The sequence below is a fragment of the Poecile atricapillus genome, chromosome 14, assembly GCF_030490865.1.
Source record: "Poecile atricapillus isolate bPoeAtr1 chromosome 14, bPoeAtr1.hap1, whole genome shotgun sequence".
Taxonomy (NCBI): Eukaryota; Metazoa; Chordata; class Aves; order Passeriformes; family Paridae; genus Poecile; species Poecile atricapillus.
In genome coordinates this window covers 2,175,107-2,197,366 of record NC_081262.1, presented here as the reverse complement: position 1 = coordinate 2,197,366, position 22,260 = coordinate 2,175,107, and the positions used below count along the sequence as shown (strand labels likewise).

Sequence of the window (22,260 nt, the reverse complement as noted above, 5' to 3'; positions counted from 1 at the left end):
TTCCTCCTTCTCAGGGAGGATGAAAAGTTTCTCCCTGAAACCTGTCCCCTCTCTGGAAAACTTTGCTCTCTCTGGAGAGACTTTCGAGGGTTTTGGAAGGAGAAGGAAAGAGTTCAATCTTGTCTTGACTGGATTTAAGCTGTGTGGGACAGTGACAGTGCCATGAGAGAGGGCAGAGCTGTGGGAACCAAGGTATGGATTAGTGGGGTCTTTGCTGACATCCCACAGGAGATCTGGCACAATGTCGTGGCACGTCCTCTCTTGATAGAAACAGGGGCTGGGAAAGCTGAGGTGCTGCAGGAGCCAGAGGAATGAGGGTGGGATTTGGCAGAGCGTGGCTGTGGGCAGGCAGGTTGCTGGCACTGGGGCTTTGCTCTGCCTGAGTGCCTGAAGGTCAGAGTCCCTTGCTCAACACACCCACATCCCGTTAGTGCTGGAGATGATGGACTCATTCCTTATCCATCAGCCGCTGTGCAGCATTCCTGCCTTGGCAGAGCAGCGACAGTGCCGTAATGATGGGCGTGAGACTAATTCTGACACAGCAATACACTGCTGGAAGAATTATTTGCTATTAATGATGGGCTGCTTTTAGCCACCCTCTTCCAGGGGAAATGGCATCTCCTATTATTACATTAAGTGCAAGTCCTTCAGCAGCTCTGAGGAAGTGCTGTGTGAAGCAAGTAGCTCACCAGGGATCCTTTGGGAGCAGGGATGCTCAGGATGCAGTTCTGGATCACAGCAGTCCCCTTGGCAGGGCAAAGTGCCAGTGGGCTTCTCACATTCTGTCCCAGCAGGAGGGATGGGATCCCACAGCTCAGCTGGGATCCCTGTGTCCAGCAGCAGCAGCAGGACCTGGAAACACTTGATATCTCAGCCAAAGCCCCCAGTGCAGGTTTTCTGCCTCCACCCTGATCTCTTTCAGGCTGTTGATGCAACTCGATTTCCCAAATTGCAGCAGATGTTTCCTAAAGCACCCGCACGCGTGGCTCCGGCTCCCCCCTGCTGTCGGCAGTCCCCGGTCGCCCTGCAGGCAGCTGGGGAAGGCCGGCAGGGCAATGAAACTTTAAGCAATTTATTTGGCCTCCGTTCACTGGTGGTTATCTGTTAAATCTGCAAAAGGTTAGCCAGAGGGAGAGGGGGGAAGTAATCAGTTTATTTATTTTTTTTTTTCCCAAAAGATTTGCAGAGATTTCACTTACATAATCATCTCACAAACTGTTTAATACACGAATACATATCTCCAGGATTAAGGGCTGTGGGAACATGGGGAAGGATTTTTCTGCTCTCCACTTTTTTTTTTTTTTTCCCACTTAGTTTTGTCTTTTATTGATGCCCTGTTATCTTTTAAGTCTGTCCTTGAGTGTGGGTGAGCAGCCAGCTGGTTGGAAAGGGGCCATCAGCTCTGGGGGCAATGGCTCTGGAGGTGCCATGCCATGAGCAGTGGGCAGCCTCCCTCCTTCCCACTGCCCAGCAAAGCAGCTCACGAGACCTGAAAGCTGAGGAGGACACGGGGCAGAGAAAATTCAGTTTATTTTCAGATCCTTCCTCACCCAGAGCACTCAAGGAGCACTGGAGGAAGGAACGTCATGGCTCTTGGTTTGGATCCAACCCTCCTGCCAATTTTCCCAATGACTCAGCTGAGTAGCATTTTGTTGTGGTTGCCCTCGGGTGAAATTGAGTCATAAACGCTATTATTTGTCCCTGGAGTTAATTATAGGCCCAAATTACCTGTGCTTTTCATGGAACTCAGTCTTTGGCGTGTATCAGATGCATGTTTTGGGCCTGTCGCATCAGCTGGGCTGCAGAGAGCAGCAGTAATGCCAGGGCTTAAAGCAGAGAATTCAGATTTGGAGCTGGACTCACCAGGTTCAGGTGATGCTTAAATATGATTTTCGTCTGTGCTGGCCTTCAGCTAATAAGGATAATTTTATTGCATAGTCATAATTATTGTTTATTCATTCTCAGCCTGAAAGTTACAATAGTTCCTTGTTTCTCTGCATTGCACAGATATCAGCCTGGTCTGTCAGGTTTATCACTGGGAGGATCCAGTTTGTGCTGTACCTCTGAGTCCTGGCATGATAAAATATGAAATTCATTGTGTCTCCACACGAGATGCACCCCCAGCATCCCAGGAACGGGGGCTGTTGGATTAACAGGGCTCACACAACCAGCAGGAAGGAAAGGCTGCTTCTCTGCAAGTGCCCTGCAGTGTGGAACACAATCACAGACCCACGGGATCAAGAGGCTGGAAAAGATCTTCAGGATCGAGTCCAACCTCTGACTGATCTCCCAGCCCAGAGCACTGAGTGTTATGTCCAGTTGTTCCTTGGACACCTCTGGGGGTGGGGACTCCACCACCACTGCTCTGGGCAGCGCTTTCCAAGGCCTGAGCACCTTTTCCATGAAGAAATTCCTCCTGATGTCCAAACTGAACCTCGCCTGGCACAGCTTGAGGCTGTTTCACTTTGTCCTGTCCCTGTTCCCTGGGAGCAGAGCCCAACTCCCCCCGGCTGTCCCCTCCTGTCAGGGAGTTGTGCAGAGCCAGAAGGGCCCCCTGAGCCTCCTTTTCTCCAGGCTGAGCCCCTTTCCAGCTCCCTCAGCTGCTCCTGCTGCTCCAGCCCCTTCCCAGCTCTGTTCCCTTCCCTGGACACGCTCCAGCCCCTCAGTGTCTGCCGTGTGAGGGGCCCAGACCTGAACACAGGTCCTGAGGTCCAGGCCCAAGGGATCTGAATCTGAAAAATCTGCCTGCAAAGGCAGAATCACTGCCCAGGTCGTTCTGCCCACACTGTTTTTCCCAGCAGAGGGGTTGTGGCTGGAGCTGATGCTTGGCTTGTTGTAGATGCAGGATGGTCCCTCCTGTCCTGCCAGCCCTGCATGTGACAGTGACAGCTCAGCCCATCGTTGTTCTGGGCACTTGGAGCTAAACTGGCAGGGAGGCCTGGATGTGCCAGGGACAAAGGCTGTGCTTTGGAAAAACCAGCCAGCCTTTCCCAGCACAGTGAGATGCACTGTGCCTGGCACTGCTTCCACCCCACCCAGAGAGAGGGAAAGGACCGGATGGTTTGGCTTGGAAGGGACCTCAAATCTCGTCCCATTCCACCCCTGCCATGGGCAGGGACACCTTCCACTATCCCAGACTGCTCCAAGCCCCATCCAGCCTGGCCTTGGACACTTCCAGGGATCCAGGGGCAGCCACAGCTTCTCTGGGCACCCTGTGCCAGGGCCTGCCCACCCTCCCAGGGAACAATTCCTTCCCAATATCCCATCCATCCCTGCCCTCTGGCACTGGGAAGCCATTCCCTGTGTCCTGTCCCTCCATCCCTTGTCCCAAGTCCCTCTGCAGCTCTCCTGGAGCCCCTTTAGGCCCTGGAAGGTCTCTGAGGTGTCCCTGGAGCCTTCTCCTCTCCAGGTGAGCACCCCCAGCTCTCCCAGCCTGGCTCCAGAGGGGCTCCAGCCCTTGGGGCATCTCCATGGGCTCCTCTGGACTCTCTCCAGCAGCTCCATGTCCTGCTGCTGTTGGCCCCAGGGCTGGAGGCAGCTCTGCAGGTGGGGTCTCACCTGGGAGGGGCAGAATTCCCCCCTCCTGCTGCCCACACTGGGGCTCAGCCCAGCCCTGGGGGTTTTCTGGGTGATCATGGCCAGGGAAAATCCAGCTGTCACCCACCAACACCCCAAATCCTTTTGGTAGGGCTGCTCTCAATTCCTTCTCTGCCCAGTCTGGATTGGTGCTTGGAATTGCCCTGACCCAGGCACTTGGCCTTGTTGTGCTTTATGAATTTTGCACGGTTCTCCCTCTCCAGCCTCTCCAGGTCCCTCTGGATGCCCCATCCCTCCCCTCCGGGGTGTGACCTCCCCACACAGCTGGGTGTCAGCTCTGGGCTGGCTGTGGGTGCCCTGATTCCACTGGAGCTGTGTGTGAGAAAACCTGCCTTTGTGACGTGTTTGGAGTGCTCAGGGTTCACGGCTCCCACTCACCTGCCCGTTTGTTTTTTTTTTGAGACAAACCAGTAATTTCTAATGTCACAGACTCCACTTTCTCTCCCAGCTGTGGTGCAGAGCTGAGGTTTCCAGACGCTGTGTAACCTTTGATGTAGGATTCACCCTTTGTTCTCCCAGGAACAAAAGGGCAGGACAAAGAGGCATTATGAGATAAAACAACCATTTTCTTCAGGGAGATTGACCCCTTGCTGCTTCATCTATAGTAAAGTCGTCCTGGAGCTGGCTGCTGCTGGCAGACCCCCCATCCCACCCTGGGGCTGGCTGAAGGCTGTCCAGGGCCAAGCTCCATTGCAAGCATCCTCCAGACCTCAAATGTTTGCATCCTAATGAAAAAAATCTTGGAGAAGGGCTTGTTAAAATGAACTTTCCACCTCATACAACGCCATGGTTGTTGTTTTTTAATAAAGCTGGGCATTTTAGTCCTCCAGGCACCTGACAATTCACAATGTTTTAGTAAGGGTCAAATTTTAAATATTAAAGACATCTTCTGAAGCCTCTTGGTGTCTGAAAGCACAAAGCAAGGCCTGCTGGCATTCCTTCAGTGCACTCGTTCATTAATCGGCAATGTTTGGGCATTGTCTGCCCGCTTCAAACTCCTCCAAACACAGCACTGAGCACAAAATTAATTCCCAGGAGACTGGCACCAGAAAGTGTTTTACTTTCTGCTGGGATAAGTGTGTGCCTCAAGTTAGTCATGTGTTTGTGTCCCTGGTGGAACTGGGGCTGCTGGCAGGACTGACCAACAAAGCAGGAGCTGGGACGGTGGCATTTGGTCACATTGTCCCTGGGCTGGACCCAGTCTCACAGCTCATTCAGGCTCCTGAGCAAACAATGATAAACCTCCTTTGTGGATGAATTTCAGGACACAAAATAAACAACATCAAGGAATGCTGAGTCCATGCATGTCCTCACTTATGACAGAGTTTGGCAGCACAGGTTGGTGATGGGGTTTGCAGGGTCACAGAGCTGCTGCACCAGTTCCATTTGCATTGACTAAGAGTATTTCAGCCATTGTTTGGCGTTTATAACCTCCTCTGTGCTCTGGTGGATTATTATCTAAGGAAAATGGAACAATAGATGACCACAGAAATACCCAGCCCAAAATAAAAGCTCAGTGCTGGTAGCTTGGTAACCACTGAGAATAATGTGTGAGATTCCAGCGTGTTGGACCTGCCCCTGCACGGGGTCAGGGAGGGGTAAGGCCAGGGCTGTGTGAGCTGCCAGTGAAACTGGTGTGAATCAACTGCAGAAACACAGAGGCTTTACTGAGAAAGTGGAATAATTCTGCTGAGATCCACCCAAGGCTCAGCTCAGGGATCCACAGATCAGCAAACCAGGGCCTGACTTGTCTTCTGCCTTCCCAGTGCTTGTGGACTCAATTTAGGTTGGAAAAACCCTCTGAGACCCTCAAGTCCAACCCTTAACCTACCACTGCCAAGGCCACCATTAAACCATGGCCTCAAGTGTCACATCCACGTGTTTTTTGAACACTTCTAGTGATTCCACCGCTTCCCTGGGCAGCCTGTTCCAGCCTGACATCCTTTCCATGGAGAAGTTTTCCTAATATTTTACATAATTTTGGTGCCTTACATTATGGAACTGCCTCCCCCTGCCCCCATGCACAGTAAATGCAGGGCACACAGAGCTGGCCCCACACAGCTGTCCCTTGCTGAGCCACCAAATACCTGTCACTGTCTGAGGAGTAGATCCAATAAAGAATTCCAGTGCTTGGAGAATGGCTTTGATCATCCTCATGTCCCCTCTACTGATTTATCACCACAATGACTGGGAGGTCACAGCATCTTCTGGATGTCTGGTGGCATCTTGGCTGTTCCTGGGGAAGTTTGTGCCCAAGAGGTGAAAGCCAAAAGAGCTTTGTGGGACGTGGGGTTTCTGAACAAAGTCATGTCTTTTTTAAGGCCATGGGTTTGGTTGATAAAGACAATAGTATGGATGCAAATATTGGGATTCACCAAGGCATGTCACTGAGCATTGTGTGACACTTGGGTTTTAAATTAGCATTAAATGGAATGAATAAGGCATAAATTTGATGGCAATATTAGATAAGGCATGCGCTGGTCTTTGAAGTTCGTTAATGAGCTGGTTGTGACTGGGAAGATGTAAATTACTGAGAGCACTTCCAGCAGGAACCTGAGGAGCTGATGATTCATTCATCATTTAATATTGTTGACTCTAATCTAGCCAATAACACCCAACATCTGTCCTGGTGAGGAACGCAGATGACGCAGCGTCTGCGAGTGTGTCACAGCAGTCTCCTCGCTCAGGGATCTTTGCTGTGGCTGGGTTCCTACAGGTTCACCTCTTGAGCTTGTCTGACTGTCAAGCCTGAGAGGGAGCCACTCATAACCAGGCTCTTCCTGAGGCTATGGCATCAGGAAGGCACCTTCCCATGGGGATTCCCTCCTGCCTTCAAAGACGACATCTAATGGTGTTACTGTGGCCACTGAAACAACATTTCCAGGGTCTCTCCCACTGCCTGGATGCTTATTAACTGGCATGTGTAAGAAATTAGTCATCCTTGAGGATCTCTCTGCCAAAAGGTCAGATCTGTCAGGTGGGGTTTGGTTATGAAGGGACAGAACCCCCAGCACTGCAGAGGGACAACATGAGAGCAAAGAGCCAGCGTGGCAGGGGTGGATCAGAAGGCTGCTGGACATGAACATGATGAAGATGTCTTTCCTTTCCATGCCTCCTCATCTGAAAGGATGTGAGGGGCTCACAGCAACTCAAAGAAAGGTTGCAGAAATGAGGCAGGATCTAGTAAATGTCCACAGTGGTAGTTCTTAACAGAATTCAAAAAAACTCAGGATGTCACACTCGGCAAAAAAAGGTCACAAAGCAAATCACCTGTGGTGTTCAGGTAGTTCCAGCTCATTTGACACAGTGGTCAAACTTAACCTGGAACAAAGCATCTGGTGCTTGGGCATGGAGATCACTTTCCAGGGGATCTGGGGGATGAGACTGCATGCAGGTCTTTGTTGTCATGTCATGCTCCAAGGACTTAGCTTGTGATGTTTGTGGAGAACATCATCATGAATTGATTGGGAGAGTGGGCTGATGCTTCTGCAGATGCCCCAAAAGCCATCTCCCTCTTTACTCCAGCAAGAGTTACAGGATCTGCTTTCTGTCCAGGAAAAGAGGAGAAAAACCAGAGAATAACTTGTATTAACTGTCCTAGAAGGAGTCACAAGTAGGCCAAGAATTTCTGTATTATATTTTCAGGAGCTACAGCTCCTTCTGGCAGGGTTTAATTTGTGTGGTGTGTTTGCAAAACTTTTGAGCCTTATAGTTGGGGGTGAAAACCTTCCCAGGAGGGTCCATGAGGTGGGGTGCAAGACAGGATGCAAGGCAGGGCTCCAGTGTCCATCTGCCCTCTCTCAGGAATGACAGTTCTCAGCACAGAGCCTGTCCATAGAATCATAGGATCATAAAGATTGGAAAAGACCTTTAAGGATACGTCCCTTCCCAGCTTCTTTTGCCCTGAGCACACTCCAGGCCAGGGAATGTGCACTCTGGAGCTCCAGCCCATCACAGGAAAGCTGCACTGTCATGAGATTGAGTACAGACCAGAAGCCTTGCACAAGCTCTTGAAACCCAGGTGTTCTCCTTGTGCATGAGGAAACTTTGTCTGCTCCCCACAGCTGGTGAGCACCAGCCCTGCAGCCTTGGTACCATCACTGCCATCAGAGGCTCTGTTGCCATAGAACATGTAGGGGAGCTCTGAGCAGCAGCTGGCTGGTCTTGCTTTGATGTGGTTTTGTTTGCAGGAGAGAGTTCTCTGAGCTGCTGGAGAAGTTCGGCTCCCAGAGCAACACGGGCTCAGCGCGGAGCTCACCGATCCTGCACGGCGGCAGTGAGTAGCTCAGCAGGGAACTGAAAGCCCCTCTCTCTGCAGAGAGAGTTTCCTTTATCCCAGTGTCATTCTGAAGGAGCTGTGCTTGGATTTGAGTAGGTGTTGGGGTGGGGGCTTGAAGAAAGCTCATCCTTATTGCAGACCCTTGGTGCAAGCCCAGAGCGTGGCCAATGCTGCCATGGGATGATCAAGGGACACTTGAATTGGGGTCATGACCACTCCCCTGATCCCCAGATTCTGCCTCATGTGCTGGGCAGGTGACTCCATCAATAAATGCAGCTGTAGATTTTTGCTCTGGATTTCAAGGTGTTTCAGCAATAATTCATTCAAAGATCATTATTTTTCATTTGCGAATGGGAAATGTTTAATGAGTTTCAACAAGGTTGACCTAAGCAAGATGCCAGCACACCGAGTAGTGTGTGCCTGGGGAAGGAAACTTTCCCTATGGCTTGGCATCCCACCAGAGAGCTGCTGGCCCTTCCTCTATGGCAGAGGTGTGTGGGGCTGGCAGAGGGGTGAGTCCCACACTGGAATTGTGCCAAGGAGGCTGAATGTGTCCTCTCCTTCAGCCCTATCCTGATGTCTTTAACCACCATGTGGTTTTCCCCAAAAATCTCGGAGTGCAGCATCAGCTCTCAGCAGCAGAGCAGGGGGGTGGGTGATGCTGGAGTGTTTGTGTGCCCTGGACTGACTCTGCCTTTGCTGTTCAGGTCGATACCTGGAGAGCACCTCCTCAGGCTCATCCTCACGCTCCCAGAGCCCGCTGCTGCTGAGCCCTGCCAGCTCCCACGGCCCCTTCCTCGGGAGCCTGGCGCACGCTCCTCACGCACAGTACGTACGCGTTTGGTGGTCATCAGGACACCACCAAATGCCAGAGGGGTACAGCCAGTAAATAATTCCAGTGCTTGTTGAGCAGTTTTGTTCATCCTTATGTCCTCTCTACTCTTCTGTCACCACAATGGTTCAGAGGCCACAGCATCTTCTGGATGTGGTGGTGACATCCTGGCTGTTGCTGGGAAGTTGGTTCCCAAGGGGTGAAAAGCTTCCCAGATGAGACAACCAGTATGTCTGCACCATGGTTAATCATGCAGCAGCTCCTCTTCTTCCCCTCTGAATCCCAGGGAGAGGCCATGGTATACAGCCAGGGCCTTTCACATCACCTTATAACCACGAGCAGAGTGTTCCTGTAAGGCCGGTGCTGCTTTCAGGAGGTGTTTTAGAAGCTTGTTTCCCATTGCCCTGCTCCTGGCACTTTGACTCCATGCTCCAAGAGCACCAGCACCCCTCCATGCAAACATCCCTGATGCCCTTTGCTTTGGGGTCATCAGCCTGCAGTCACCACATCCTTTGGTGGCCAGGGCATCTCCCAGAGTGTGTTTTCATGTGGTCATCTGCCCTTGCACATTCCTTAGGGTCGGAGGTTTGGACAGGCAGAGCTGGTTTTTCTGCAGAGTCTCATCTCCAGGCCCTTCTCCAGAGGGACAGCTTGGAGTGTGTTCACAGTCATGGAATGGGGACCATTTGTCCCCAGGGCTCACAGCTCCCCTCCTTTGCCAGCACAAACAAGCCAAGTTACTGGTAAAGAGAATCAGCCCTCACTGCAGAACCAGTAAATCCTCTTGCTAAATACCGGCTTATTAGGGATTTGCAGGGGACAAATATTTGGCACCAGAAGTTTAAGCTGCTTGCATGGAGTGAGAGACCCACACAGAGGAGACACTGGATCATCTACTTGGCAGCTGGTTTGGACAAGCCATCCTTACTGTGCTGTTAATTCCTTCCGGGCTGAGATGTAGACTCCAGAATGGGTTGGGTGAGATGGAACCTCAGAGATCATCTTGTTCCAACCCCCCTGCTATGGGCAGGAAAATGGGCATTTAGGCTACAGGGGCCTCTTCTGGTGGCCTCCTTGCCATGCTGTGCTGTGTTGTGCTTGTCTCCATGCTGGTGCCAGGCCCAAGTGGTCCTCCCCTGGAATCATGGAGCACTGGTTTCAGCTGAGCATTGGTGGTCAGCTGTGAGATGTAATTTGGGCCATGGGTCTTTCCATGCATGTGGCTGCCACCCCTTCTGCTCACCACATGTCCCCAGGCTGTGACTTCTCATTGTGGCATCACCTGAGGTCCTGCCACTCCACTGAGCAATGGGAATTGGATGCGATGCAATCTCACCACAGTCAGTGTCTGAGATTTTGGGTTGAACAGAGCATTTGAATGTTGTATTTCATGACATCATTTCCCTAAGATTAAAGCAATGTTTTTTCTTAAGACTAAGGCACGTGCACAGCTTCCACTGGGGTGTCTGACCACCAGGGATGGCATTGCTTGGGAACATGTGCTGGTGTCACTGTGGGGCAGGGGATGCACAGCTGCTGCTGTGTCTGAAGTTGTAACACAAGGAGCCAGTGCAAACTCTTTGGGCAGTGACTGCTGTGGAAATAAACTGAAAAGTGAAAAGCCAGCTGCACCCACCAGCTTTGGAGGAAAAGGCTTGCTGATCCTCATACACCACCAAATCCTTCCTCAACCTGCCCTGTTGCAGTGCAGCATGGGAGCTCAGTGAAATCTCTGCTCCCACAATTCTGCTACTGCCACACCTCCGTGCTGTGGTGGCCTGTTGAGTCCTGTCCAGCAGCTCTCAGGGGGAAGGGTCCAGGCTGTTTGCTGCTCCTTTTCATCCTTGACTGAGCGAGCCACCTGCCACAGCAGCAGCTCTCAGTGTGGTGGGTGTTGCTATAAAGGATTCCCATTTCTTAGGTCATCTTGGATAATTTTGGATCCAAACCCTGGTTAAGACACGCCCAGCTGTGTATCCCGAGCTTCACTCTGGTGTTTGCTAAGAGCTTCTTGATAGCTGATCCATCTGTAAATTGCTGTCTGGTTATTTAGTTGGATTCAAGCAACAACCATGTTGATCATTTGTGTGCTTTTGGCTATAAAACCAGGAATGCCAAATATATTCTAGTTAAATCTTTAGTTTCTTCTCTAAATGAGTATTCCCCCATTTGGGATTAGGGAAAATCAGTCACCTTCATAGCATTGAACAATGTCTGCCAAAGAACAGGAGCCCTCACCTCCCCTTTCCAACAGTGGGTGGAAGAAAGGATGCAAATAAAAGGCTGGAAGAAGGTAGAAGGATCAGGCATGGAAGAAGATCCATGCAGTTTGTTCAGCGATATGAGAAGATAATCCAGATCACCCTGAGTTACCTGCTGACTTCTCTCCCTTGCAGCTACTGCATTGACTCTGGGATCCAGAGCATTTCTATAGCAAACTCCTCCGGCTTGGGGCTGACAATCAGTGGTGGATCCAACAGGCCTGACGGACCCATGATTTATGTCCAAGAGCTTCTGCCAGATGGGGACTGTTACAAAGTAAGTCAGCATGGAGACCCTCAGGAGCTCTGCCATGGGGACCTTTCCTAGAGGCTGTGGCTGTTCTGAAGCAGCTTTTCTAAGAGTAGATGGATAATTGCATGGATTAATGAGGATTTGTGTTGCAGGAGAAGGCTTTGGGCAGATATCCCCTCTCAATGCTGTGTCTTTCTTCGTGTTTGTTTAGGATGGCCGGCTCCGACCTGGAGACCAACTCATCGCTATCAACAGAGATTCTCTGGTGGGCAGCACACATGAGGAGGCCAGAAAAATAATTGAAAAAGCCAAATTCAGGTAGGCATAGGAAGTATTTCCTTTCATCATCAGGTGGTGTTGTGTCTTAGGCAGAACACTTCATGCCAAGGTTTGGCTTCAAGGGCACTATTAGTCTTAAATGATGCTTTAAGGTGGAAACATTAGGAAATCTTGAAGGCATGGATCATCCTGAAGTGTAATCCAGACCTTCCCTATGTTCTGGGCCTCATGAGTATCTCCTATCACTGCCCAGAAGAGCTTTGAAACAGAACTGAAGTTAAAAAAGGGGAAAAAAATCTCAGGAGAGGACATGGATCTGTACAGGAGGGCGGAGCCAGGTGGGGATTGGACTTTTCTCCCAATTAACAAGTGACAGCACAAGAGGAAACAGCCCCAAGTAGTGCCAGAGGATGTTTAGACTGGATATAAGAAACAACTTCTTCATGGAAAGGGTTGTAAAACTCTTGGCACAGGCTGCCCATGGCAGTGGTGGATTCACCATTTGTAGAAGTGTTCAAAAACCATGGAGATGTGGCACTTGGGGACAGGGGTCAGTGGTGGCCTTGCCAGTACCTGGGAAATGGTTGGACTCAATGATCTTAGGAGTCTTTCTCAACCTTAACCATTCCATGATTCAATGGAATGCAGCTGGTGGAGATCCAGCTGCACTGGTACAGGCTGCTCATGCTTAGGTGAGGTTGTCCTGGAGACAGAACCACAAGCATGGGAGCTCTGCAAATTTGTGCCTTTTGTTTTGTTAATAAGATGTTCTGTGTTTGTTGTTTGTTAAAGACACGAGGGAAGCACAGAAGTGGCCTTTATTCCTGGGAGGGGACGGTTACATCCGGGACTGTCAGTTCACAACAACATCCCATCCCCGCCTCCAAAGGCTGTGGGAAATGGCCTGAGCTCCTGCAGGCTGAAGGTCCACGTGAGGTCCCCAGAGGTAGGTGGAAGTTCATCTCAATCCTGGGATCTTTCCTGGGTCAGAGAACTCTTCTTTAGGGAGTCCCTGATAATACTTCTGGAAATCCTGTGGGAAGTCTGTACTGTTAATGTATTTACCTGCAGGCAGATATTTTAAATCAGAAATAATTTCTTCTCTCTTGGGTTTGAGACAGAGATAGATCTGTGGAGGTAATGACAGGAGTTTCATCTCCAGGGCCTGCATTCAGACCTGTTTCAAGAGTCTCAGGTTTAAAAAAAAACAAAGCCCTTCTGTGGATAGCAACCTGCATCTCATTGGGCACCAGTCATAGGGCTGGAAGGGATCTCTGGAGTCAGTTTGATCTAGGCTCCTAGCCAAAGGCAGGCACAACTCTTTATTCTTCAAGCCCTCTGATGAGGATGAATCCCCAGCATTCCTGCACAGCCCATTCCTGCTCCTGACTACTCTAATGATAAGCCAGGCTCATTCCTCCTGCAAAGCCAAGCTTCACACTGTGTTTGCAGAGAAGTGCTCGAGCTGTGAACGGCTGGACAGGGTTTATCCACACAACCCTCAGGGTCTGCAGCTCTGCTGTGTGCATTTGTCACTCCCCTCTTGAACTGGTGCCATGCTGGGTGTCCTTTCTGTCCTCTTCCACACAAATTTCCTTCAAGAGGGGCTGGCTGGATGTTCCTTTCATACAACACCATTCACAAAACCTCTTGCTTTCCAGCCCTGTGGGGACACAGACTTGCCTGAATGTCACATATGTGTTGCCTAGGCTGGAGATGTGCCCTAGAAAGGCACCAGGGCCCCTGGAGCTGTGCTGAGTGCTGTGGTCAGACCCCTCCCCCCCAGCCTGTGTGATGATGCTATGCACTTGTATGAAGTCACACCACTGGCTGGACTGAAATGGCTCCTTTCCTCACTTTGCTGCTGCAAGATGGAACTTCTGATGAGGTCTGGACTTTCACACCAGGGAAAGAATGCCCAGGCACATGTGCCACCTGTCTGTATGTCCTCACAGCAGTCTGTGCCCCTCTTGGCATCCGAGCCCCGAGCTGTGTCAGAGCTGTCTTGGTGGTGCTCACCCTCAGGTTATTTTTCCCTCTTCCTTGTGCTTTCAGCCATGACATAGCACACAAGAAAGGGTGTGAACTGATCTCAGCTTCCTGCCCTGCTCACTGGGATAATTATGGGTTTGGGGTAAATATTACACCTGGCTGTGGTCAGGCTTGGGACCTCCCTGCTGGGTTGGATGCAGAGCTTGGGGGAGAATCTCTGTGGAGAAACCAGGTGAGGTCAAAACCAGCCTCAGCACTCAAGCACAGTTACAGCAAGGACAGAGGTGTCTGTGTGTGACCAGAGGTTTTGGGCTGGCTCAGCCTGTGCCAGGTGCTCCCAAAGGAACCCCTGGAATATCTTTAAAGATAAATAAATACTTTTAAGCCCACCTGCACAAGAGATGTATGTAGTGCCCTCATGGCTCTGTCTTGACCTCCTCTATCTCCTACTCATTATTTACACCAGCAGATTCTTCTTAGCAACTGTCTGTGCCATTTTGTCTTGTTTTTCTAGAATAGGCGTGAAAATTCTTTTCCTGTGCCTTCTTTGTCACCGGACATTTGCCCACCAGAGCTTACAGTCTCAGGTGAGTCCTGCTCAACCATTCTCTTTGTGTGGGTGACAAACAGCTGTGGTTCCTCAGAGCTGAGGATCGTGAAATTATCAAATCACAAAATCACAGAATGGATTGGCCTGGAAGGGACTTTAAAGCCCATCTCATTCCACCCCCTGCCATGGGCAGGGACACCTTCCACTGTCCCAGGTTGCTCCAAGCCCTGTCCTTGGACACTTCCAGGGATCCAGAGGCAGCCACAGCTTCTCTGGGCACCCTCCCCACCCTCCCAGGGAACAATTCCTTCCCAATATCCCATCTAACCCTGCCCTCTGGCAGCAGGAAGCCATTCCCTGTGTCCTATCGCCAGATTTTTATCAGTGTTCATACTGCTGGAGTGGAATTTAATGGGGTGATAGTGACACTCAGCCTGCTCAGAGAGAGGGCAGCCAGCACCTTGGTTTACTCAACAAGTAGTAATTATGTCCATGTTTGCCCATAGTAACAAAACTCTTTACTAAAGCATTCAAGGACTGAGGTATTCATAAGAGACAAATTCCTCCACTCTCAGCCTGTGGTTCATTTGCAGCAGTGGCTTTGCCCACCTCAGACATGCAGAAGGTTCTCCACAGGCCACATTCCCTTCTGGTGGGAATGGGGGGTCTTGGACACACAACATGAAAGCAGTCAGGTTGGGATATGCACAGCAACTGTGGGCTCTGCACATGAGGATGCCCTCAATTGGCCAAACTGGGAAATGGTTTAGAGGTGTTAAATAAATCAGATTTCTCTCTACACCCAAGCTTCAGTTTTTTGCTTATTTTTCCATGTTGTGTTTCATCTCTGTGTTTTGGGTCTCCTGAGCTCTTACCTTTTGTGGAGAGACCCACTCTGTACATCCAACAGTGTGACAGCAATGGGGGGTGAACCTGAATCACCCTCCAGCTTCCCAAATCCCTTAATACTGTTGAGGAAACCTCAATAATCCCCAGAGCCCAGGGAGACAACCTCCACCAAGGTACCCCCTATCCCTGTGATAGGAAGGCAACTCCTGCCCCCAAGGGAAGAATGGACTTTCTCAACAAATCCTGAACAAGTGCTGCCTCAAATCTTCAAATACTTTCAGCCTCAAATACAACAACCCTTCCTTCCCTGGGACATTGGCTCTGCTTACAAATCCCTGTGCCTTGCTGTAATTCCCTCTGGAAGGCTAAGAGCAAGCACTGGAGGTAAATCATGTTTAGTCCATACCTGGGATCAGCAGGAGATGGAGCAGCTGCTCACAGGGTTGTCTGGCTCACCTTGGGCAAGCTCAGCAGCTTCAGCTCTGCCTTCCATGCTCCACTGGAGAAGTCATGGGACAGGGATGAGCTCTGTCCTCCCTGCCCTGAGCGTCCTGCAGATGCCAGGGACACTCTCAGGTGGCCACCATGGACAGCCAGTCCCAGTGATGGGGACAGAGCAACCCAGCCCCAGCAGTGACCCACACATGGCCTGACTTAGCTGGGGGATTTTATCACTTCAGGATTTGAATGTGGGATGCCAAGGAGGCTTTATGTCAGTGTCATCAGACAGACAACTGGCTTTGAAAGAACAGCCAGGCTGGGAGCCTGGGCCAGGCAGTGCCTCTCTGGGTGCCTGATGGATGCCCTGGATATGGCTGTGTCCAGAGCTGACAGCAAAGCCACATGGAGCTAATCCTGATTAGCCATGGCTCCAAGGGTAACGGCTCTGCCCTTGAACTTGGAGAGGGAAGTGGTGGTGGCTGATCCAGCAAACCCATTTGCTACCTCTTGCTGCTTCCCAGCTGCTGGCCTTAGCAGAGCAGATGGATGCCTGGATTAGGAGGATTATGCAGCACCTCTGCTGCTCCTCACTGCCTTCTCCTGGCACCTGGGCTCTGCCCTGAGGGGCAGGAGGGTGAGGGGAGAAGTGCTGCAGGGATTCCGGAGGAGCTCTGTTATTTGGCAAAATAGGGCTTCCCGTGATGTTAACCAGATCCCAAGCAGGCAGAAGGAATTGCTCCCTGGGCAAATCTCGTGGCTGGCACAAGAAGGAATTTTGTCACCTGAGCTGATGGTTTGAGGGTGCAGGGTGGGCAGGGACAGGCACAGCAGCCCTGCACTCTTCTGGAGTCTGGTTGGGTTCTTCAGGAGCAGGTAACACCTTCTACAGCCCTTTTCCCTGGGAGTATCATGGTTCCTTACAGGCAAGGGTTAATCATAATGGAAAAGGTGGGGTTCCCTCCAGGGATGGAGGGGCAGGGCTTGTGCTCTGAACCTTTCCAGCTGTGCAGAAGTGCTGGCAATGCTGAGCCAGCTGTTGGCAGCTGGATCGTCCAGCTCATGACAGCTTTTCACCAGCACAGCAGCTGCTGCTTCTGCCTCTCTCTGCCTCTGTGGCTGCTTCACAGCACATGTGGCTCCTTCTACCCAAAAAAACCTGCCTGCCCAGCTGAGGGGAAAAGGGTTCAGGGCTTTTTGCAGCCTTGGGGAGGGAAAAAATCTCAGAGTGGTGCTTTTCCACATCACTTTTAATCTGTTCATTCCTGTGGGTGTCAGGAATTCTTTCAGTTTTGCTTAATCAGAGTAGACAAGAACCAGGCAGATTTTAATTAATTTTTCTCACAGTTCACCATAACTCCAAGACTCCACAAAATTCTGTGACTGGAAATTTCCAAAGTGTTATTTTTGCAGTTCTTTGTCCCTGGATGAAACATATTGTTTTAAACCATGCTGAAGCCCAGTTTCAGAAGGATTTACCTCAGTATCCAATCTTTCCAACAGAGGCCTAGTTCAGCCTTCCAGAGTCGGTTTTAGTAAATCCTGGACTTGGATTTTTGCCCTGCTGCACACACTTTATATTTCATACAACAAGAGATCTGAATTTCACTTTGCAGACACCTCTACCCAACTGCTTCCCCATTAATATTTATTTTTGATTTTTCAGCACCTGCTTCTGCTTCTAACTACAAAGCAGCTTCAGGCACCAAACCTAAAGTAGCACTGGATCCCCATATCCGGCTCAAGGATGCAAAACTGGAACTGGTAAGTGGCAAGATCCCTCTCCCCAAAGCAAGGTCTTCTCCTTGTGCACTGTGCAGGAAATAGTCCATCTTCAGGTGAGCTTGCTGGAGGTTGAGTCCAGCCTCTGAAGGTAAAGAGGGTGAAACATCCTGACTGTCCATCCCTTGGCTCATCTTGGCTGTTTCTTGGCTCCATGAAGCTCCAGAAGTCTTCTCCTGGCAGCTGCACCTCCCTTGGACATTATGCTGTTGGCTAAGATTGTGCCCTCCAAACTTTTGGTCACTGCTAGGGTGACCTCAGGCAGTCTGGTGTGGGGAGGGGAAGGCTGAGATAGGAGATACCTCATCGAGAAGCCGTCCAGAACCGCTGATTCTTCCATCATTTTATGGAAAACACATTCCATGGGCATGGAGCGGAGCTGCCCGTGTGCTCACCGAGACCCTGGTGAGGGGCAGGGTGCCCTGGGGGCCGTGTCCCAGTCTGGCACTTTGGGTTTTTCCGGCGTTTGAGAGGGGACGTGGGGACAGAGAGCCCGATGTGCCGAACATCTGCTGCCCCCCGCCGGCAGCGCGGCGGAGCCATCCCCGGAGCAGAGTTATTCTGCCAAAGAGAGATCCCGGCAGCATCTGCACAGGACCCCTGATCCTCTGGGGACAGAGCTGCTCCTCTCGGGGACAGAGCGACCCCTGCTCCTCTCGGGGACAGAGCGACCCCTGATCCTCTGGGGGACAGAGCTGCTCCTCTGGGGGACAGAGCGACCCCTGCTCCTCTGGGGGACAGAGCGACCCCTGATCCTCTGGGGACAGAGCGACCCCTGATCCTCTGGGGGACATAGCGGCTCCTGCTCCTCTGGGGGACAGAGCTGCTCCTCTCGGGGACAGAGCGACCCCTGCTCCCCTCGGGGACAGAGCGACCCCTGCTCCTCTGGGGACAGAGCGACCCCTGCTCCCCTCGGGGACAGAGCGACCCCTGCTCCTCTGGGGGACAGAGCGACCCCTGCTCCTCTGGGGGACAGAGCGACCCCTGCTCCTCTCGGGGACAGAGCGACCCCTGATCCTCTGGGGGACAGAGCGGCTCCTGCTCCTCTGGGGGACAGAGCGACTCCTGCTCCTCTCGGGGACAGAGCGACTCCTGCTCCTCTCGGGGACAGAGCTGCTCCTCTCGGGGACAGAGCGACCCCTGCTCCTCTGGGGGACAGAGCGACCCCTGATCCTCTCGGGGACAGAGCTGCTCCTCTCGGGGACAGCGGCTCTTCTGGGCTGCCAGGAGCGCCTGGCTTCGCTTTGAAAAGCTGGGTTAGGCTCGGGCGGCTGCAGCGGTGACAGGGTGTGGGGTGACACCGGCTGGGACAGCCTGAGGTGGCTTTGGGGTGGCCAACCCCGCCAACATCCCAAAGCCTGGGAGCCTGCAGCGCTGCCTTGCACTGGGCAGAGGAGCAGGAGGTGGGACAGGACCGGGACAGCAGATGGACCCCAGGGACTTGCTGGGGCTGGAAAGGTGAGCGAGGGTCCGCAGCCCCTTCCCAGGGAATTTCCGGGAGCTGCTGTGAGAGAGAGCTCCGAGTGCAGCCTGGCACAGGTCAGCGTTTCACTCGGGCTCTTTCTCAGAGTCTGCCGAGCTCGACTTTGTCTTTTAAAAGCTTTCAGCTGCTGCTGCCAGCAGGGAAGTGGGGCTTGCACAGTTTATCTGCTCCTGTGCTGCCCTGAGGTTGAATTGATAAATATCAGTATTAGTTAGGGCGTCAGGAGTAATGAGAAAGCAAAACATGCAGTGGAGGAGCAAAATGTTTGAATGTCTCCTCTCTCCATGAGAAATACTCTGTTAACAGCTTTTATCTTCCTGGTCCCAAAGACAGTTTCTGGGAAGAAAGAGAAAGGAGAGGCAGAGTTCTTGCCAGTTGCGTCTTGCTAGAATTCCACTGGCTTTTGATAAAAGTCCTGAAAACTCATCAGAGCTGCAAATCTGATTGCAGATAAAATGTTCTTGGAGGGATGTGAACCTGTGCTAAGGAACAGACATTTCTGTACGTGTGCAGCAAAGGAGAGACTGGAAATCCAATCCAAGTCTGTTCCTTTGGGAGATGCTGCCTGGAGAAACCCAGAAGTGTCTTCCCAGTGCTTACGCCAAAGATTTGCTTTTCCAGTATTTTTCTTTTCAAAGGCTCCTTGTTTCTGCTCAAGGTTCTGCAGTATCTTGGTCTGGATGTGACTGAGGAGAAGAAGAGGCAGCTCCGGCAAAGCCTGACCACGGACTCGCAGGGAACTGTGGCCTATGGAGGTGAGTGGGAGCTCTGCTCAGGGGGGACCTGACCTTTCTGGGTAGCTTCACTGGCAGCTAAGAAGGGACAGAAGTGGCAGGAGAGACACCTGGGTAGTGATGGAGCCTGTAAAGAGGGAAAGTCACAGGCACAAAGGAAGGTATTCTGTAAAATCATGGAATCCTGAAATGGTTTGGGTTGGAAGGGACCTCAAAATTCATCTCATTCCACCAGACACCTTCCACTATCCCAGGCTGCTCCAAGCCCTGTCCAAGAGGACACTTCCAGGGATGGATCAGCCACAGCTTCACTGTGAAACCTGTGCCAGGGCCTCACTGCCCTCACAGGGAAGAATTTCTTCCTAACATCTAATCTAAACCTACTCTCTATCAGTTTAAAGCCATTCCCATTGTCCTATCATAAAATCAGACTAAAAGAAAGTTAGTGCAAGGGCTTCTTTCCTTAAAATCCCACCTTTCCTATCAGGAACTGGCCAGAGGGGATACAGAAAATAAAAGCCAGTTCTGCCTTCTGTGGCCTTCCAGAGCATGGCTGACCCACAGGGTCTGCTCCACAGAAAACTTTCAGCAAAAATCCAAAACCATCAGCAATGTCCCCAGCAGAGAGAACAGTCACAAGGCATCTGGATCAATGTTCTGTGCAGAGTGAGGGATGGGACACAGAACCGAGGCCCTCTCCTACCAGTGACTGGCATTGTCATTTCTGGCAACAGAAATAAGGATGTTTGGGGGTATTTAGCAAATGTGCTGCTTTTGCAGAGAGACTCTGGCTCCTGCTGCAGCCCAGGGACTGAGCACCATCCACGACAGGCTTCAGGATGGGACCATGTGAACCTCATGAAGTTCAACAAGGCCAAGTGCATGTTCTGCACCTGAGTCAGGGCAATCGCAAGCACAAATCCAAGCTGGGTAGAGAAGGGATGGAGAGCAGTCCTGGGGGAAGGATTTGGGGTGTTGGAGGATGAGAGCTGGCCATGCCCTGGCTGTGAGCACCCAGAAACCCCCCTGGGCTGGGCTGAGCCCTGGTGTGAGCAGCAGGAGGGGGGGATTCTGCCCCCTCAGGTGAGACCCCACCTGCAGAGCTGCCTCCAGCCCTGGGGACACCTCAGAGCCCCTTCCAGGCCCTAAAGGGGCTCCAGGAGAGCTGCAGAGGGACTTGGGACAAGGGATGGAGGGACAGGACACAGGGAATGGTTTCCACTGTCAGAGGGCAGGGATGGATGGGATATTGGGAAGGAATTGTTGGCTGTGAGGGTGGGCAGGCCCTGGCACAGGGTGCCCAGAGAAGCTGTGGCTGCCCCTGGATCCCTGGAAGTGTCCAAGGCCAGGCTGGAATAGTGGGAAGTGTCCCTGCCCATGGCAGGGGGGATGGAATGGGACCATCTTCAGAGCCCTTTTGTGCCCAAACCATTCCATGCTTCTGTGATTATGTGACTGGAAGCTCTGGGACCCTTGTGCCACCTCCCTGATGGTTCCCACCTGTCCCACGCAGCCTCTTCTGCTGTGCTTCCCTTCATGTCTGAAAGCAAAATTAATGTGGATTTTCAGACTTGTCAATTTAACACCTTTTCTAAGTGCTGAACTCACTGAGTTGTCTTTTTGTTTAAATCAGCAACATGACAAATGTCAGCAAGTGCTTTTTGTCAGGGAAATGTGGGTTTAGCTTAAAATTTTAAAACTTTCAGAACCACAGTGGTGAAAATTCCCCTGTGAAAATATCTGGGGTTTTCTGGGTTTTAGAAATGTAGGTTTTTTCAGTTGGATAAGAGACAGGAGTCCGATAAAGACTGTCAATAACTCATTTAAGCTTGCTGGGATTGCTGATGAACCCAGGATTATCAGAGAAACCTGTCTGGCATCTCTAAACCCTGCTCAGCACCAGTGGATGGCCCCAAAATCAGTGCCATTTTCTCCTAACACACAGCAATTTTCTCTTTTAGCCTGGTATAAACTGATTGTTTCTCACAGATGTTCTCCAAGCACTCAGGGATCTGATGCAGGAGGAGCTGGATGAGGCTGGTCTGGATTCCAGCTCCGTGCTCTTCACTCAGCATGAAGTGGCCAATTTGCTGGATACATCAGCTTTTCACTCCCCGGTCAGTCACCCCAAAGCTCTTCTACATTGAATCCATGGATTTTCTACATGAAATCCATGGGATTCTGAGATGGGAAAAGCTAAATTACCATATTCTGCTTGTTCTAGAGTTAGAAAGACAGGGCAGAACTATTCATTAATCATTTTTTAATAGGTAATTCTATAAAAGACTTCAAACTTCTCATTTTTAATAAGGAAATAACAGTGTCTATGGGATAATATGAGGAAGCAGCATGGCAGTTATGCAGAAGGAAAAATAGCCATAATTAATCAATTCTAAGTAATTTCATTTGGTTCATGAAGTGAAAATTCACTCTAGCTATTTCAGCAATGATGAGGGATCAGAGAGTGAAATTCTGTGGGGCAAAATGAACCATCCCAGAGCTGAATTATTTAATGTGCCTTTTGATCTATTGCATAAAAATGCTGACTTCTTTTTGAGGCGATTTTGATTCAATGTGTGATGAGTCTGTCCCTCTCCTTGCAGACTTTTGACTCTCTCAACTGCAATGGCAGCGAGGACCTGGAGCAGCTGCAGCTGGAGATGAGGGATCTGCGGCACGAAGTCCGCAGGCTGAAGGTGGAGCCTCCCCTTGGAGCAGATTTCTTGGCTGGGGTGCTCTGCTGTAGCTCTCCATGGGGGTAATGGGGTGGCCCATCCCTCTGGAGAAGTCACCAGTTTGCATTCTGTGCATTCCTCGTCACACAGGAGCCTCTCACCCTCCACTCTCCTTAATTGCCTCTTTCTCGCTCTCAACCTCAAAGGAAAACTTATTTGTACTCAAAGCATGCAGTCCCATCTCAGCAGGGAGTTA

General features: G+C 51.1%; 1 protein-coding gene across 1 annotated transcript in view; it reads left to right on the top strand.

The window, feature by feature from the left end:
- Positions 1-22,260, top strand: part of LOC131584615 (syntaxin-binding protein 4-like) — a 37,450-nt gene that overhangs the window by 9,608 nt on the left and 5,582 nt on the right. Inside the window, exons 7-16 of the mRNA XM_058849948.1 lie at positions 7,788-7,873; positions 8,584-8,704; positions 11,105-11,246; positions 11,434-11,540; positions 12,294-12,447; positions 14,008-14,080; positions 16,997-17,094; positions 19,254-19,350; positions 21,319-21,446; positions 21,933-22,025. Of these exons, the coding sequence (XP_058705931.1) occupies positions 7,788-7,873; positions 8,584-8,704; positions 11,105-11,246; positions 11,434-11,540; positions 12,294-12,447; positions 14,008-14,080; positions 16,997-17,094; positions 19,254-19,350; positions 21,319-21,446; positions 21,933-22,025 (1,099 nt within the window). The remainder of the gene's footprint in view (positions 1-7,787; positions 7,874-8,583; positions 8,705-11,104; positions 11,247-11,433; positions 11,541-12,293; positions 12,448-14,007; positions 14,081-16,996; positions 17,095-19,253; positions 19,351-21,318; positions 21,447-21,932; positions 22,026-22,260) is intronic.